This window comes from Strigops habroptila, chromosome 5 (assembly GCF_004027225.2).
Source record: "Strigops habroptila isolate Jane chromosome 5, bStrHab1.2.pri, whole genome shotgun sequence".
NCBI lineage: Eukaryota > Metazoa > Chordata > Aves > Psittaciformes > Psittacidae > Strigops > Strigops habroptila.
Window position 1 is genome coordinate 41990867 of NC_044281.2, and position 16294 is coordinate 42007160.

General features: G+C 41.4%; 1 protein-coding gene across 5 annotated transcripts in view; it reads left to right on the forward strand.

Annotated features, from left to right (window-relative positions):
* ACVR1 (activin A receptor type 1) overlaps positions 1 to 16294 on the forward strand; it is a 71291-nt gene that overhangs the window by 39725 nt on the left and 15272 nt on the right. For 3 of the 5 annotated variants that reach the window (XM_030485957.1, XM_030485958.1, XM_030485959.1), the window contains 5 exons: positions 2791 to 3036; positions 3551 to 3768; positions 9956 to 10055; positions 12488 to 12634; positions 14971 to 15246. In XM_030485957.1, the coding sequence (XP_030341817.1) occupies positions 2791 to 3036; positions 3551 to 3768; positions 9956 to 10055; positions 12488 to 12634; positions 14971 to 15246 (987 nt within the window). Of the gene's footprint in view, positions 1 to 2790; positions 3037 to 3550; positions 3769 to 9955; positions 10056 to 11721; positions 11781 to 12487; positions 12635 to 14970; positions 15247 to 16294 lie in introns of all 5 variants that reach the window. The other 2 variants (XM_030485960.1, XM_030485961.1) reach the window with 2 other exon arrangements.

Below are 16294 nucleotides of genomic sequence, written 5' to 3' on the forward strand. Positions count from 1 at the left end.
CTTGGAGCTGTTATTGAGCAGATACTTGCCTCTGAGCCTGTGTGTTGGGGGAGTTGATGTGTTTCAGCCATAACCTCTTGATTGTAACTGGCCTGTGGCATTTGCTGGTCTTGTCTGTCCTGCAGATTTGCTTGTTCATGAGAGCCATGGAGAAGTATCATCACCCAGTCCAGCTCTGCCTCTGCTGTGGATTTGCCTTATGCCAACAAAGCTCTGCTCTGCAAGTGCAGCTGGCTTCACTTTGGGGAAATACAGCTCAAATATCCAGCCCTTCACAGCTGGCTTTGCACATGGGAGAGTGCTTTGTTGATGCAGTACAGTGTTTAGCTTGTACGTGTTCACTGAAGCATCACCCCGTCTGTCTGCGCTCAGGTGTCTGAACTGCTGCTCTGTCTCAACTGATGGCCCACAGAGACAGGAGTGGGAGGACACGGTCAGGGATTTGGCTGGTTCTGCAGCCTGAATAAGCCTTGCTGTTGGGATAAAGCCCAACCTGTTTTTTAAGCGATTGTGGCACTGCAGGAGCATTAATAAGGGAAGGGCTGGCCAGTGCATAGTAATAATACCGTTAAGTTGGAAAACCAACTAAGAAAAGAAAGGAGCGGTTTAGGCATAAGGAATAGTAACAGTCATCAATGGAAGTGTCTCTGTTTCCAATCCAGGAGTTCTTTACCATAAATGTTTCATTTTTACAGCTAATCGATCTGTATTGCCCCATGGACACAGCAAGATCTGCAGCAGTTCACATATATGTAGTCAGTGTTACTGTGTCTTCTTGCTCTATTAAATGGATCCACAGCCAGTGTGTCATGTTAGATTACTCGCCCTGACTTCAGTCTAGGACAGGCTTTTCAAAACACAGGTAACGTGTTTGAGTTGCAGTGCCTTAGTTAATTGCTTGTAAGAGGTATCAGGTTTGCTCTGCATGGACTGATCCACTGCCCTGTGGCTGTGCAGTTGCTTCCTGGTCTGTTTGGGGATTGCTGAGCTCCTCCAAGAGGTGGCTCATGAGGGAAGATGTTTCTGCCAGAAACCGCTCTTCTGGCTTGCGTGAGGTTTGCTCAATCTTGAAGGGTCTTTGGGTCAAGAAGGAAGATTTAGGCTGGATCAGGATGCAAAGCAGATGAATTTTCCTTGTGGGCTTGGTATGGCTTTCCAATGGTAGCTTAGTTGTCCTCCATACAGCAGCTCTTTCTGCTGTCACTTAATAGCTGAAATTGTGTTACTGCAGCATGTGAACCTTCTTGGGTCTGTCCCACAGGCCGGTGTTTGTCAGTGACAACAGAAATATCTCACTCGCTGGGAGGTACCAAAATCCTTGTTGCTAAAGAGCTGTCTGGGGAAGGCTGTCCTTGCTGAAGGAACAGATTTTGATTATAGGAATGTTTGGCATATTTTTTTCTTTAAGTTCTACAAAATTAATGAAGTTACTGGTGCAGTGCATACCAGTACTTGAAATCAATGTGACAGACACTGTTGGATTTCAAGATTTTTTCCCTAATTTTTTGTTAGTAGTTCAAAAATGGAAATTTATATTTGTGTATTTGTTCATTGTGGAAGAAGGGGAGGAAAACAAAGCAAGAAACAAACTGAGTTATATTCCCAGTGGGCAAACTCTACTGATAGGCTTGAAAAAGTCCAACATGTGGTATGCTTAGTTCCTGTTTTAAGAGCATCCACTATATTTGTGGCTGGAAATTTTTCTTGTGTGTTAGAACTGAAAAGGAGAATGTAAATATGAGTTAAGTTGCCATAAGTGTGTGTGTGCATGCAGAGGATTTGTGTGATAGAGGACTTTTTCACTGCCTCAGCCTTCTGTATGAGTGGACATGGCTGTCTACCACTGCGGGTACCTGCATTTTCCAGGAAACTGAAGAAGTCCTGGTGTTCTCCGTTAGCTTGTTGAGAGTGGTGTCCTCTCCTGCAGGGGCTGGAGTGAGCCAGTGCTGCATCTTTAAGGCAGGTGCCATTCCTGAAAGTGACAATGTGCGGTTCTGCACAGGAAAGGCAGGTTTCTCCCAGCTAGCCATCTCCAGGCACTTTGCGGAGAATACTTACAAGTGTAGTATGCTACCCTATACATTCTCTTAAAAGTTTATTCTTTTGTTTAGCTGAAGCATCTAGCATTGGAAGGGAGATGGTGTACCTGCTGCTAGTGTGTGCTGCTGCTAGCTTTTTTATCGCTATGGTTACTCAAACTCACAAGATGCTCCCCAAAGGCTTGTCTTCCTGGGAAAGTAGGGCCAGATTTATTTCTCAAGCAAGGTAGTTAAACCCACTAAATCCTGTGTAGGTATACCCACTGCAAATTTAAATGGCCTTAATTTGATTGAAGTAATTTGCGAAATGCTTGGGAATGTTTTTATGTGGAAATAGTTAATGTGGCATATTAAATGGCATATAGCATATCTGTTTTAAATTTATACTGTTTGTTAGGGGATTTTTCCTCTGCTGAGCGTCCCTGTGTAGCTAACCCTCTCATGTTGCATACCTGCAGTAGTGTATGTGTGAAAGGTCATGTAAAATGTCACTAAACTCTAGAATTTGAGTGCTTGGAGTGGGCAGATAGCACTGGTATTTCTTTGATGGTGCAAGCTCATATCTTTGCCCTGCTGCAATGGCTAAATAAGTATCGTTAGCTCCTGCTTGGTGGTTCTTCAGCACTTAGCTGCAAGTAATATTTCTTCCCTTAAACAGAAGCTTTTATTGTCTAATGATTTCGTTATCTCTATATAACTGAAGCGATTAAGAATACAATAGTGTTTTTTCCTCAACTCTTCCCTTTTACAGATGAACCCTATGAATGTGTGTGTGAAGGCATGTCCTGTGGGAATGGAGATCGATGCCAAGGCCAGCAATGTTTTGCTTCCCTGAGCATTAATGATGGTGCTAAGGTTTACCAGAAAGGATGCTTCCAAGTCTATGAACAAGGGAAAATGACGTGCAAAACACCGCCGTCTCCTGACCAAGCTGTGGAATGCTGCCAAGGATACCTGTGCAACATGAATATCACTGCGCAGTTGCCTTCCTCTAAAGGTGAGAGGCTTATTAATAGTGAATTTTGAGAAAGAAAAGTTTTGCTTTTGTGTGATGTGAGTGAGATGGTTTCAGCACTAGCCAGAGTAAGGCTTTAATCAATGTAGTAAGGCCCTTTTGACTTTGTTCCCCACCCTGAGGTCCACTGGCACATGTCTGATGTCCACATGTTGCATGTTCTGTATGGCTGGATGAATGATAGTGGTTAAAGTGTGCAGTCAGGGTTGAGTTACTGCCCGAGTGAACTGCTTAGTCACAGGTGCGTTTGTTCTGAAGGGTCAGGGTTGTTCCGACTGCTCTGCAGGGAGTTGCTCCAGTAGTATCCTTTGTGTAAGTCCACACTTGTAGCTCTGGCTGTGTCACAGCCTCTCTTTCGGACTAGATGGCTACCAAGTTAAATGTTGGTGTCAGTGCTACTGCTTTTAAAGACTTTCTCTGGAAATATGTAAATTATTTTTTTTTTCCTCTCTTATCCTCCCCCACCCCCCTTTTCCCCTTCTCTCTCTTTTCCAAGGGCAAACCTTTCAAGGTGAAGCTGCAGGTTACAGCATGGAAACACTAATCATCGTTATACTGGCTCCTGTGATAGTGTTGATAGTTTTTTCGGCAGTAGCTGTGCTGGTCATCCGGAGAATACAGAAAAACCATATGGAGAGGCTCAATTCTAGGGATGCAGAATATGGCACAATTGAGGGACTCATTGCATCAAATGTTGGAGACAGCACGTTGGCAGTAAGTAACCTGCATGCATGGTGAAAATTCATGTGAGCTTTCTTCACTTCTGAACTTCCCTCTAGTACCCTCCAGACATGGCCACGTCAATAACAGGACCCTTTGCTGCCAGGGATGCCACTTAGTGCCAGGACTTATGTGGCGACATTCCTATGCTCTCGAAGGCATAGTTTAAATGAAATTTAACCAGAAGATAGCTTTCACAAATATAGCTCCTTTGACCTGCAGAATTGTTATAAACTGTAGTCAAACTTTTTGTCCCTAGAAGCAATGTCTATACACCAAAATGAAGAGTGCCTGACTGCTGTGTGTAGCCTGAAGTGGTGTGAAAGGTGTAAAAATGTATTGCATCTTTTGAGATACAAAAGACAGCCTGAAAGGTTGGAAAAGATGTGGTGCTAGGGGAAGAAGAAAATACAGGTAGTTTAAAACTTCAAACCCAACTCTCATTATGTTAACAGAAGGGCTCTTGGATGACTAGGAAATTGGTGAAATTTTATTGACAGAAAAGCAGTAGGAATTTAAAGAAATGAGAACTGCTTACTCAAAATTGTTTTTTTAAAAGTATGTTCTTGTTCATGCAGTCTCTGGAAAACAAAATTACATGGGGAAGTGTTTGCTTTTTAAAGACTTAATGTATCTTACCCTTTCAGTGGAGGCCAGAAAAGAAGTGTTCCCAAGTAGCTTTCCCATGCTGTGTCGAAACTGAGCCAGTAAGGCTGCAGAGGCAGCTTAAGTGTTTGTTTCTGAAACCAATGGAAAGAGAAGTTTTCTCCTCCTTCTGTTTCTAAAGTGAAATCTCTTCAACATTAGGAGTTTGGAAAACCTTTTCATTTTGGTGCTTTCCCACCCTAATGTGCTTTTACTGCAGGGCTGAAAAGGAGCTAAAGAAAAATGGTCCAAACCCCCAAAATTTTTTTATTATATGTTACTAAATACATCATCTGGGTATTTTCTTTCTGTGTTTTGGACTGTGTTTCTCTCTGTAGGAGGAAGAAACTGAAACGGGTATTTCTTTAAGTGTAGAATTGCCTTTAGTATCTTCCTTAGAAGAAAGTGTTGGTTACCATCAACTAGGGAAGCAATTTTGACTATGTCCGAAAAATACTCCAGAAAATGGTTGCACTTCGTTACCTGAAAGTTGACAACTGCTTTGCAGGCCCAGCTGTGAGAATTTATTAAAAGAAAGATCCATGGGACTCCTGAAGAAAATGAAGTATTTTAGGCAGCTGGAAGCTGTTTCTTGCATCTCTTTGTTTTGAGGCAGTGATGCTTCTATAAAATACTGCTGCGAATAAGTGCTGCAGGGGTTGCATGGAAAAGCATTTCATTCACAAGACAGTATGTCCTGACAAGTAAGTTTTCAGGGTTTGAGATGGCTGGTAAGGGATACTGCTGAGGCAGGGAAGATTCCTTTTTTAAGGAGGAATAAGTTAAAACTGAGTTATCAGACATACGGTGATCTGGATGCCCCAATATGCATTTTTGAAACAGCCTATGTAGGCAACAAGTAAGTAAACCAGTGCTTCAGTCAGGAAGAAGAGCGTGGTTATCTTAAGGAGGTGGGGGTATGATGGAGATGCACAGTGTGGCAAGGGATAGGAGAGGATGGATAGGAATCAGCTTGTTTGCCTTCTGCAATATGGTAATGGGAAGGCATCAAAATTAGCGTGTAAGAGCAGGGATAAATATAAGGAAGGTGGTTCTTAACACAGTGGTAATCAAACCAGTGGAACTCCTTGCCTGATGATTTTTCTAGGTGCTATAGGTTTGTATACATTCAAAGAGCAACAGGATGAAAAGACTGTATGTTAAACACATTTAAAAAAAAAAAAAAAACCAGCTAAGGAAGTTCCTGAGCTCAATGTGCTTGGAGACTTGGGAGAGCGTTAGAGGAAAGTATCCTGTATGTTAAAGTATTCCCATATTTGCTTCTAATTCACTCCGCTTTTAATATCCTATAGTCTAATACCCTAGGGCCCCTATATAGTTCCATTTATCTAATATTCCTGTGTCTAGTACTCCAATTTGCTGCACTGGTAATACGCTAATAAAGGACATGGGTTTTGGGTATGATCAGAGACAAGATACTGATCTAGAGGAACTTCAGGGTGGCCATTCTGGTAAGAGTTTTGGCTTCTAAATGCTAGCTTCCTCAGTAAGATGGAGCAAGGGAGATTGCCTTCCTCTGAGCTTAATGTGTCCAGACACTTCATGGGACTGCGGGATCAGCTGTGGTGCAAACTGCAGCAGCTTTCTATTGCTGCCGTGCTAGATTGCTTCAGCTTGGGCCTAGGTGAACTATACTTGGTAATCTTTTTTCAATGCCTTTGGGTTTCTTTAATTAACCCAAAAGGCCCGATTCTCTGTTACTGTTCAAAACCAGTTTTGATGTGTTCACCATGAATTAGGCATGTGTGCAATTGTTTATCTGTCTTCAAGCACTGACTTCCAGCTCTTAAGTCTTATCAGTGCAAGACCATTTCCATTCCATTTGCAAACGTTTTGCACATCAAGTCATTTAATGTTACTTGGAAACGGTGATAAAACCTGAGAAGAATAAATCAAAATTCTTTTACAAGGAAAGTGGAGAAGTTGCTAACTGTAAAGGCTTGGTTCGATGGAGCTGGTTTGTGTTCGGCTGTCAGACATTCTTAGCTTTACGATCAGTGTGCCTCTGGTGTGCCTCTTGAGTGCTGGTGATGTGAGGAAAAAAAAAAACCAGATAGTTTCTTGTTTCTAAAAGTTAATCCAAACAGTAAGTAGTCTTTAAATTCCAGATTTTTCTTTTCCATTGTGTGGTTTAAATTGCTGGTTTTGTTACACATTAGATTAGTTTACATTTAGGATTAGTCTCCATAGTGTAGCAAATGCTTAAAGCACTAAGCTTCCTAATGGGGAATGGAAAGGGCTGTGACCTCTTCAAATCTTGTTTTTACAGTCATTGCAGATAAGTTTAGGGTGGGGGTTTTTTTGCTTCTCATACAAGCAGGAAGGAAAATGAACTCTCAGCTTGTATTAAAAAGCAAAATAGCAGTCTCTTGGTATTCTTAGATTATCTTTTTCTTGAGCACTCATTAAAAAATTGTTAGAAGAAAGAGTTCATCTTGTTAAAGCCCAGTAGTACAGTTTGCTGGAAAGTCTAGGAAGTTCATTATGCTTATGCGCCTTTTTTTTTTTTTTTAATCTATCCCATTTTCCTTTGTAAAGAAAAAAAACCCCTCCAGTAAGACAGTGGTTACTGCTTTGAAAGTAGTGTGGAAGTCCCAGCCATAAAAGTAGCTGTGTATTAGTACTTTAAAAGGCTAATAGGATCTTAACATTCAATTAGAATCTCAGTCATGCCTTCCCCCCCCCCCCCCCCCCCCCTTATTTCTGTTTTTTTTGTTTCCTTTTAGGAAGCTTACAGTTTAAAGTCTGGTTTCCATGCGCTAAACATACCATAAACAGATAAAAACTTTCAAGAAAGACTTGTTACAGAAAATTTTCTGGAGTATCAATGACATGTAGCGTAGGTGATACAGGTAAATCTCCTATTGCCTTGTCCATTTTCAAACCATTTTCAGTTATAAATAACTGTACCAAACTTGAATAGTTTGGGCCAAAACTTTCCATGACTGTTATCTACCACAGAATGGCTTTCTGGTTTTCTTTTCCTGAGGGACTGTTCATCTAGCATGGTTCAGCCGCCACAGGGAAGGAGGCTTATGACAAATTATTTGGGTGTTGTCTTTTAAAGAAGTTCTGATTTGTGGCAGAGACTTGAGATTTATCAGAGAACCCCCTGGGTGCCAGACGTGCTTGTGGCTGTTCCTCGCAGGGCTCTGCCTTCAGCCACTTCAAACGCTTATGGTATAAAACATCTGTTGATAGGCATGTGAGTCTGTTCCCCCATGGATGCTGCATGGGCTCTGCGTGGAGTCAGGGCACAATTCCTCCCCATGCCAAGGCTGAAGGAGAGCCTGTAGTTTGGGAGTAACAGTTATCTATCATCTCAATTTTCTGTGAAATGCATGTGAAATAACTGTAACCAAAGCATGCATCTCTCTTCCCCTATTTGGGGGTGTAGCTTCTGTAGCTACTGCTTTTTGCCATACTGCAGAGGATACATCTACTTACTATTCTGTGTCTGCAAACCTTAACCTGGCAGATAACAGTGAAGTTAGGGAAGGAAACTTATAAGGAACTGAGTGTTGTCTTTTAAAGAAGTCCTAGGTTTGGGCAGTAAACCAGCAGTTTGCCAGTGGTTCCCACTGTCAAAAGCAGAGTGGGGCACGCAGGAGCACGGCAGTGGGGATTGCTGCAGCAGCTTTCCTCCTGCTCTGCTACAGCTGAAGCTCCCTTTTGCAGGCCTGTGTAATTCTGTAAAACTATGCTCAGACTCAAAAGGGGGGTGGAAAGGGGTGTCTAGGCAGTGGGGCTGGGGCCTGAGCTTCTGTAAAAGCTCACCTGCTGGTTCAGCCCTTCCAGAAGGGTTTGGTGTTGAGGTGCTCGCCTGCCCCACCTGCTGGAGTATGCTTCAGGGGTGTTCAGTGGGAGAGCACAGCAGCATCCAAGCCTCTAGCCCTGGTGAGGTCAGTGACCCTGATGTGCCATTAAAAACTGAGGGAAAACGTCTCCAGAGGAACAGACTCACATGCCTATCAACAGATGTTTTATACCATAAGCGTTTGAAGTGGCTGAAGGCAGAGCCCTGCGAGGAACAGCCACAAGCACGTCTGGCACCCAGGGGGTTCTCTGATAAATCTCAAGTCTCTGCCACAAATCAGAACTTCTTTAAAAGACAACACCCAAATAATTTGTCATAAGCCTTCTTCCCTGTGGCGGCTGAACCATGCTAGATGAACAGTCCCTCAGGAAAAGAAAACCAAAAGGCCATTCTGTGGTAGATAAGTCATGGAAAGTTTTGGCCCAAACTATTCAAGTTTGGTACAGTTACTTATAACTGAAAATGGTTTGAAAATGGACAAAGTGATGGGAGCTGTGGGCTGTCACCTCTCTGCTTGGCTTATACAGACCCAAAAGACACCCATCTCTAGGTTTTTTCAGCAAAACTGACTCTCCTCCCTGTATTGCTTCAGAGAAAATGGCCATCTGAGCACAGATTGTGTGCAGGCCACATAATCTGGATTAAAAAGGTGCTGAAAAAGCAAGTTGTATCGCAGGAATATGTTGGCTTTGTTTTACCATCTAAGTTAAAAACTCGCAGCAGTGGCTGTTTCTGGAGTCTGTTTATAGTAATTAAAGTTCAGTTCTGAATGTCTCTTTTTAATACATGTTTATTCATAAGGATTTGTAAAATAGATTTTGAGAGTATCCTGTACCAGAGTTTGGTGGGGCTGGGACATGACCTTAGTTCTAATTAGTGAAAACACATTTGTGCTGCTGTGTCCTCCTGGTCCTCTTTTCTAGGAGGAAACTCCAGGTGGCTGGAAGAATGGGAAAAGTCTGAAGGAATGTTCAGATGTAACTGCTGGTTTTCTTCCTACTAACTGTATAGGGATGAAGGTTTTGGGCATAGAAGTCAGAGAAAGCAAGTTTATTTCTTTTTGAGGTGGCTCAGATTTTTCCTGTAGTTTTCTGTCTTGAAATAAAATGTTGTTGCTAAGCTATTTGAAATAGGTGACATACAGACCTGAGAGAGCATAAGCTAAGTAAGAGAGTGAAGTGCTGGAGCAGGGTGGAATTTCACCACAGAGGATAGCTTGTGGATTGTGAGTGAGCTTCCAGGTTCACAGGCAGTAAATTTATTGTAATTTATTTAACAGAATTAGTTATTTAGTAAACGAAATGATACTGCAATGCCAAATATAAGATAGAGACAGAATAAGAAATCTGAGAGTGCTTGATTTGTTTGCTGTTGCTTGTTTTGTTGTTTATAAAACTTCCAAGAGAAAGTGATTATGCTGAAGTTACAGTTCCCCTACCAATCTCTTCTAGGCATGGGATGTTCTCTGAAGTGGTAAGATCTTGCAAAGAGCATTCTCTGTCCATGTGTATGATGATGGCAACAGCCTGTCTTGACTCCTAATTGACCGAATGGCGTCACCAGAGTCATTGGGATACCAATGTGCTTCAACTTAACCTGTCCTGTGAATTGGCGTATTTAAACGGGGGTGTGTGTGTGTGTGTATGTGGAATTACAGTTTCTCATAGGTTATAATCTTCTGCTTTTCCTTTTGAACAGGATTTACTGGACCATTCCTGCACATCCGGAAGTGGTTCTGGGCTTCCTTTCTTGGTGCAGAGAACGGTGGCTCGCCAAATCACACTTGTAGAGTGTGTAGGTGAGTACAATTCTTGTTTGCATTTAGTGCCCAGTCTTGGCAACAATGCAGAGAGAAAGCTTTATCTCCATCCTAATCAACTGTTTTTCCTCAGTTGCTTATATAATATACAAAACTTCAGGCTTCAGCTGATGGAACGTATTTGGTTTTAGAAAGTGAAGTGAAAAAATTCCTTTCAGATCTATGCAGAAGAAGGGGGCAAATGTCATCTGTGCTTTATGATTGAAAAATTTAAGGTTTGTTTAGTAAGGTGATTTTAGAAAATACAAACTAGGCTTGTTTGGGTACTTTGTAAGCTAAATAGAAAAGCAAGCTCAATTTGAAATTTGAAACTGTGAAACAAACACGTTCATTAGCTAGTGTTCAATTAGATTTAGAATTAGAAAAGGATCACCTGGATTTGAGATATGGAGTTGAAGCATCAAGCTAACATGGCATTTTAAAACAAACAAGCAAAAAAATGCACCTCAAAACCACCACCACCCCACCCCCCAAAACAAAAACCAAACCAAAACAAAAACCAAAACCCAACCAAACAAAAAATCCCACAACTGATTTTGTGCTATTAGAATGAGAACATACAGTTCCCTTGCTCTGCAGTGTTACTTTGGGACACCTTGCAGGCAAGGATATACTGTTGCTGCTCTTTTCCCCCTTATAGAGAAAATATCTCTGGTAATTCTGCCCTAAAACTCATCTGGGTCTTTAGTTTTTTTGGAGGACTTTTAGTGTTAATTTTAAGGATCCATTAGATTTTTCTTCAGCATATATATATTATTAAATAATGTTAAATTTGAGTATAGTCATGTTAGGAAGCATTTGGGTCAAAGATATACCAGGGCAGTGACATTGAGATGAGTTGCTGTACTGGAACTAAAAGGTGAGGAAGATTTGATAATGATTGATCCTAGTAGGAAAACCAGTCTGTTTATATTTCTATGCTGCTGCTTTAGTGATTTGAACTCAGAACGGGTTAACACCTTCCTGTAAATTACTAGAAGCTTTAATTCATCAGAGTGCTAAATCCAGCCTGGCTAAAACAGATGAATGTGTGAATCTATAGGGACTGGGCCTGCACTTTACCAGTTTCTTTGCTTTTGGCTTATAGTAAGTATTGAGTAGGCACAAATGTTCACGCTTGCATTAAATCCAAACGTACATCCTCTGCAGTTTCTTTTCGTCAAAAACTGTAGAACATGGTATGCATGATGATTTTGCCTGCAATAGAGACATCTTTTTGTGCATGTATATGTGTGTGAACCAGTGTGAGTCCCTGGAATTGTGCCTGCTCCCAAGTTAACCCAGGCTAGCACTGCTTCCAGAGACCATGTGTTTGAGCCTGTATAGCAGACCAGATGAAAACACTTATGCAGGAAGTATCTTCGGGTGGTGGCATTTAGACATGAGTGTTGGGAATCTCTCCCCGTTTGGTTGTACCTGCTGCTTACTCATACGTGCCTCTGAAGAACACTGAACAGCAGAGTAGTGAAAGGCAGACCTCAGGTACTTATTGTTGTCCAGTGTAGCAGAACTTGTTGCACGAAGCCTGAAGCTATTGTGTTCAGGCTGTGATGAAAATGGCAATGACCAGAACTTTTCCAGTGTGCCTTGTCCAGGACATAGCTTTGCTCTTGTCTACTTGATAATTTCATACATTTCTTCTAAGCTGTTTGGGTAAAAAGCCTGGCATGCAAGCCAGTGTGTCCCGATCTCCACAGAACAGAGGTGGGTTTGGGGTTTTTGTTGGTGGTTTTTTTTTCTTTTTTTTGTGTGTGTGGTGGTGGTGTTTTTTTTTTTCGTTGTTGTTGTTTTTTGCTTTTGTTGTGGGTTTTTTTTTCCTGTGGGTGGGTTTTTTTGTTGAGGTTTTTTGAGTGGTGGTTGGGGTTTTTTTGTGGGTTTTTTTTTTTTTTTGTTTGTTTGTTTGGTTTTTTGTTTCTTTGTTTTTTTAAATCTTCATTCTGCATTTTATGTGTCTGGCTGTGCTGACTGCTTCTGCAAGGGCTAATGATGTAATAGAAATGTAAAGACTGTACCCCCAGCATTTTATATCCTTCCTGTCCTAGCTTCAGAATTCATAGATTTACTTGCGTTGTGTACACTAGCCTTGTAGTGTGCTGCCTAAGTTTCTTAAGCTGCAGAAGTGGTTCCCTTGCTGATAGTTGAATGATTACACCTGCCCAGTATAAACCCTCTGGGTGCTGTTCCAATGTGAAAGGAGCAGAGGTCCACACTCAGAGCTTGCAATTGAAACAAACAGGAAAAATTAAGGGACTGTGGAGCACAGCCTGACTGTAGAGTGGTATGCAGGGGTGATCCAAGTACATCAATGTGATATTTGGGCCATAACTGTTATTTCCATTCTATTAGCTAACCCTGTCCTAACCTTACGAAGATTGTTAATTGACAACTTCTACTGTGCTTTCCCTCACCAGGCAAGGGCCGTTATGGAGAAGTTTGGAGGGGTCAGTGGCAAGGAGAAAATGTTGCTGTGAAGATCTTCTCTTCTAGGGATGAAAAATCCTGGTTCAGGGAAACTGAATTGTACAACACTGTATTGCTGCGGCATGAAAATATTTTAGGTAAGTAGGACAACCATATTCATGTGTCCTGGTGTAGCTGGTGTAAAGGTGAGTTAACTGAACAGTTTGCTTGCGAAATACTGCACTTTTGACAGGTATCTTGTAAAGAATGGAGGTGCCACAGACCTGTGTTCTAGGAATTCACCCTTGCAGCTGCTCTGCAGACAGCCAGATGGCAAAAGTGTGTTGCACAGTGTGTTAGGTGTAGAAGATCTAGTGGGTCTGTGTTTTCTTCTAACTTCAGCTTACCTGGAAGAAATGAAGGGAGAAAAAGTGGAGAGGACTTTACAGTGAGATTTAAATGTTTGAATACTTTTCCTTGTGCCTGAATAAATTGCAGTGTCAATCTGTTATTTTCTTCTGTTTAACTGTTCTGCTCAGGGTCAAACTAAGCTCCCTTGGTTTTTAAATTCCTACTGGAGTTGCCCCTTTGTGATGTATCTTGTTTCCCCGTAATATGGAAGTTCAATGATTTTGAATCTTTTGCATCCCTTGTACCTTGTCTGCTCTGTTCTAAGAGCTTAGCAAATAGCTTTTTTGTATTGTGAGCCATGGCTGAAGTCTAAGCAGCCCTTCTGATTCCTAGCAGACATGACCTTTCACTGGTGTGCCACCTTTACAAATAAAAGCAGCAGCATGTTTTCTGAGTGCTGACTTTACCTCACCCGCAATCTGTCTGTCTTCAATCAGTTTTACTTGGGCTCCTTATTCTTGTTTCCTGTCAGAGAATATTCCTTGGCTCTATAGCTCAGCCTGCCTAGACGTTTGTCTAATGTTTCCTGAAGCAGTTCCTTTGTTACTACAAAAATAATTTGGTGGCCTCCTGAAATGTGAATTATTGAACTTTACTTCCCGAGAGAGCAAGTAACTTGGCTGAAATTACATTACACATTTCCCATGTTCCTCTGTCTGTGTTTAGTCTTTCTTGATAACTGTCAAATTTGTCGGCTATTTTATAGAAATTTTTTTAGATGCAATATTAAACAATATCACAGATTACAGAAGTGTCACGTTGTTGGAGAAATCTGACATCAGGAGAGAAAGTAGTGGGTGTTCTTTCTGACAAATGTCATATGTGGGCTTTTAATAAACATGATTTGTTCCTCTAACTTGGAAATAAAACTTTAGTTGCTTCCCAGATAAAGCTGTTGAGGTCAATAGTGTGCTGTTGATACCTCTGAATTTACTGTGCAACCGAAAGGGAGCTAATCCTGAATTTTGGGTTCGGTTTTAAGACAGCTCTTTCTTGAAAGCAGTTCTTGAGGTTCATGAGTTACAAAGAGAAATTTTTCTCTGTTCCTTTGTAGAAAATCATTGTGAATTACAGCTATGATGCTTAAAGTGCTCTGCCTTATTTCTCCGTGGAAGTCAGTTGCACACTGGTTGAACTGTCTAGTATTTGAAGTAGAATAATTGTTCTTCTTTGGTTTTTGCTACGCTAATCTTCTGGTGCTGTCACACTCTCCTTTGCCATTTGCCACTTTTTATATCCTGTGGCTCCCACGTGAGCTGGTGAACAGTTAAGGTAATCAGACATTTGGAGCCCGCAGCAGTTTAGAGCAGTCCCATGGGTCTGATGATTTATTAGGCTGCAGCAATCCCTCTGCAGCCTTTTAAGTAAGTTGTTGCTGTGTTGAGATATGCTTTTCTCAACCTACATTTGGTCAGAAGGATGTGACGTTCCATGTGGGGACAGCAAGCTTGTGACATGTAGAGGTCAATCGTTGGAAGTGCTGAGTAGGCTTACCTTGGCTGTGAATGTGAAGCTGGCACAGCATATGATGTCTGTTTATTGGGATACGATGTGCATTTAACCTTTTTCTCCCCAGCCTGCACTAGCTGCTTGTCCTTAAAAATTGAAATAATTTCTTATATTTCTTATGACTTGCCTGTTTGAGGTATTGCTTCTTTCCTGTTGAGTGGATAGCAGCAGATGTGTTACAACCTGGTGCTCTTTTTGTTTAACTGGAAACTTCCCCACCCCCAAGTCCTTTAAAAAAAAAAAAACCCGACCCCTTTTTTTTCTTTTTGTGTGTGTGTATTTTTTAAAAGCATGTGGTCCTAACAAGTAGTTGTGTTTGCTGTGACTGACAAAGTGCATAGATGCATTCTTGTGAATAGACTTGAGTTAGAGTTCCAGAATACGTCAGCTCTTTTTTCAGCATGGTAATAACTGCAGTCTGTTTTCAGTGCAGTGCAATTGTGGAAAAGTTTTAAATAAACAGAGTTTTAAATTGCAAGAGGGGCCTACTAATGTTGATTCTTTTCTTGAGGGAGTCTTGAAGGAGCTCTGTCATTTTATGTTGTTGTTTCTCCTTTTTTCTTCCTCTCTGTAGGTTTCATTGCATCTGATATGACTTCCAGAAACTCTAGTACCCAGTTGTGGTTAATTACCCACTACCATGAAATGGGGTCTCTGTATGACTATCTGCAGCTCACTACCCTGGACACCGTCAGCTGCCTACGTATAGTACTGTCCATAGCTAGTGGTCTTGCACATTTGCACATAGAGATATTTGGAACCCAGGGGAAGCCTGCCATTTCTCACCGGGACTTGAAGAGCAAAAATATCCTCGTTAAGAAAAATGGACAGTGCTGCATAGCAGATTTAGGTGAGTTCATTTCGATGCTAATATACTCAATGCATTCCTGTAGGAATCAAATATATCGGATAACTCCAACCGTAGAAGTCTTAAAAATAACCTCTACATGATGTGGGATTACCCTGAAGGTTTATGGCAGCCACTAGATGGCACTTACAACTTGGAAATGCCGCTCCACTGCTGAGGAGCCCCAGCATAACTTTTGCGTTCGGGAGCAGAGCTGATATTTTCTTGGGTTTTTGATGTTAAATTCCATCCACAGATCCCAGAAGGCAGCAGTTATTAGGCTGCAGCTCATTTCTGAATTAATAAAGGTCTTTCCACTTACAGTCTCAGAACAATGTGCTCACTGTCCCAAGCTCTGCAGGTCCATCCAGCTTGCTTGAGTCTTTCACCACGTAATTCAGCAAGCCCAAAATTGAGTTCTCCATGACCAACTGGTTTTAGACTTTAAGCTGGTAGGATGCTGAGAAACAGTTGCAGTTGTGTGGCTCGTTCACATGTCAGGGTGTCTGACAGTAACTTGCCCTTTTCTCTGAAGAAAATAACAGTAAAAAATAGTATTGGGGATTCATTGGCTAGACAAAAAGTGTATTGGGAGATGGAATTTTTTTTTTTTTTCCAGTAATTCCACTGCACGGTTCTTATCACTTTTGCCTGAGGGACACGAGATAGACACAGGGAAAACATGAAAGCCACACACCTGGGCCAGTCTAAATTTGCAGAGGAAATAGAAAGTAAAAAATGAAAAATTAAAATACAAAACTTCAGAGATTGGCTTTTAAATAATTTTGTAGTTCACGCTGAGGAGGGGCAGTGTACACTGGTGTTGACTGACATCACACTATGAAGTGGAAATCTACTACATTGTTTATCTAGAGGCTTTTCAGATATTTGAGAGATTTTCTGAGAGCAGCAATAAACATTTCTTAGTTTTTTATGGTGGTGAAATAGTGTTGTGGTTTGGGTTGGGTGTGGTTTTTTTTGTTCTTGTTTTTTGTTTTATTTTATTTTATTTCATGTGAAATCCTCAGGCATGTATTTGACATGTTTGTTC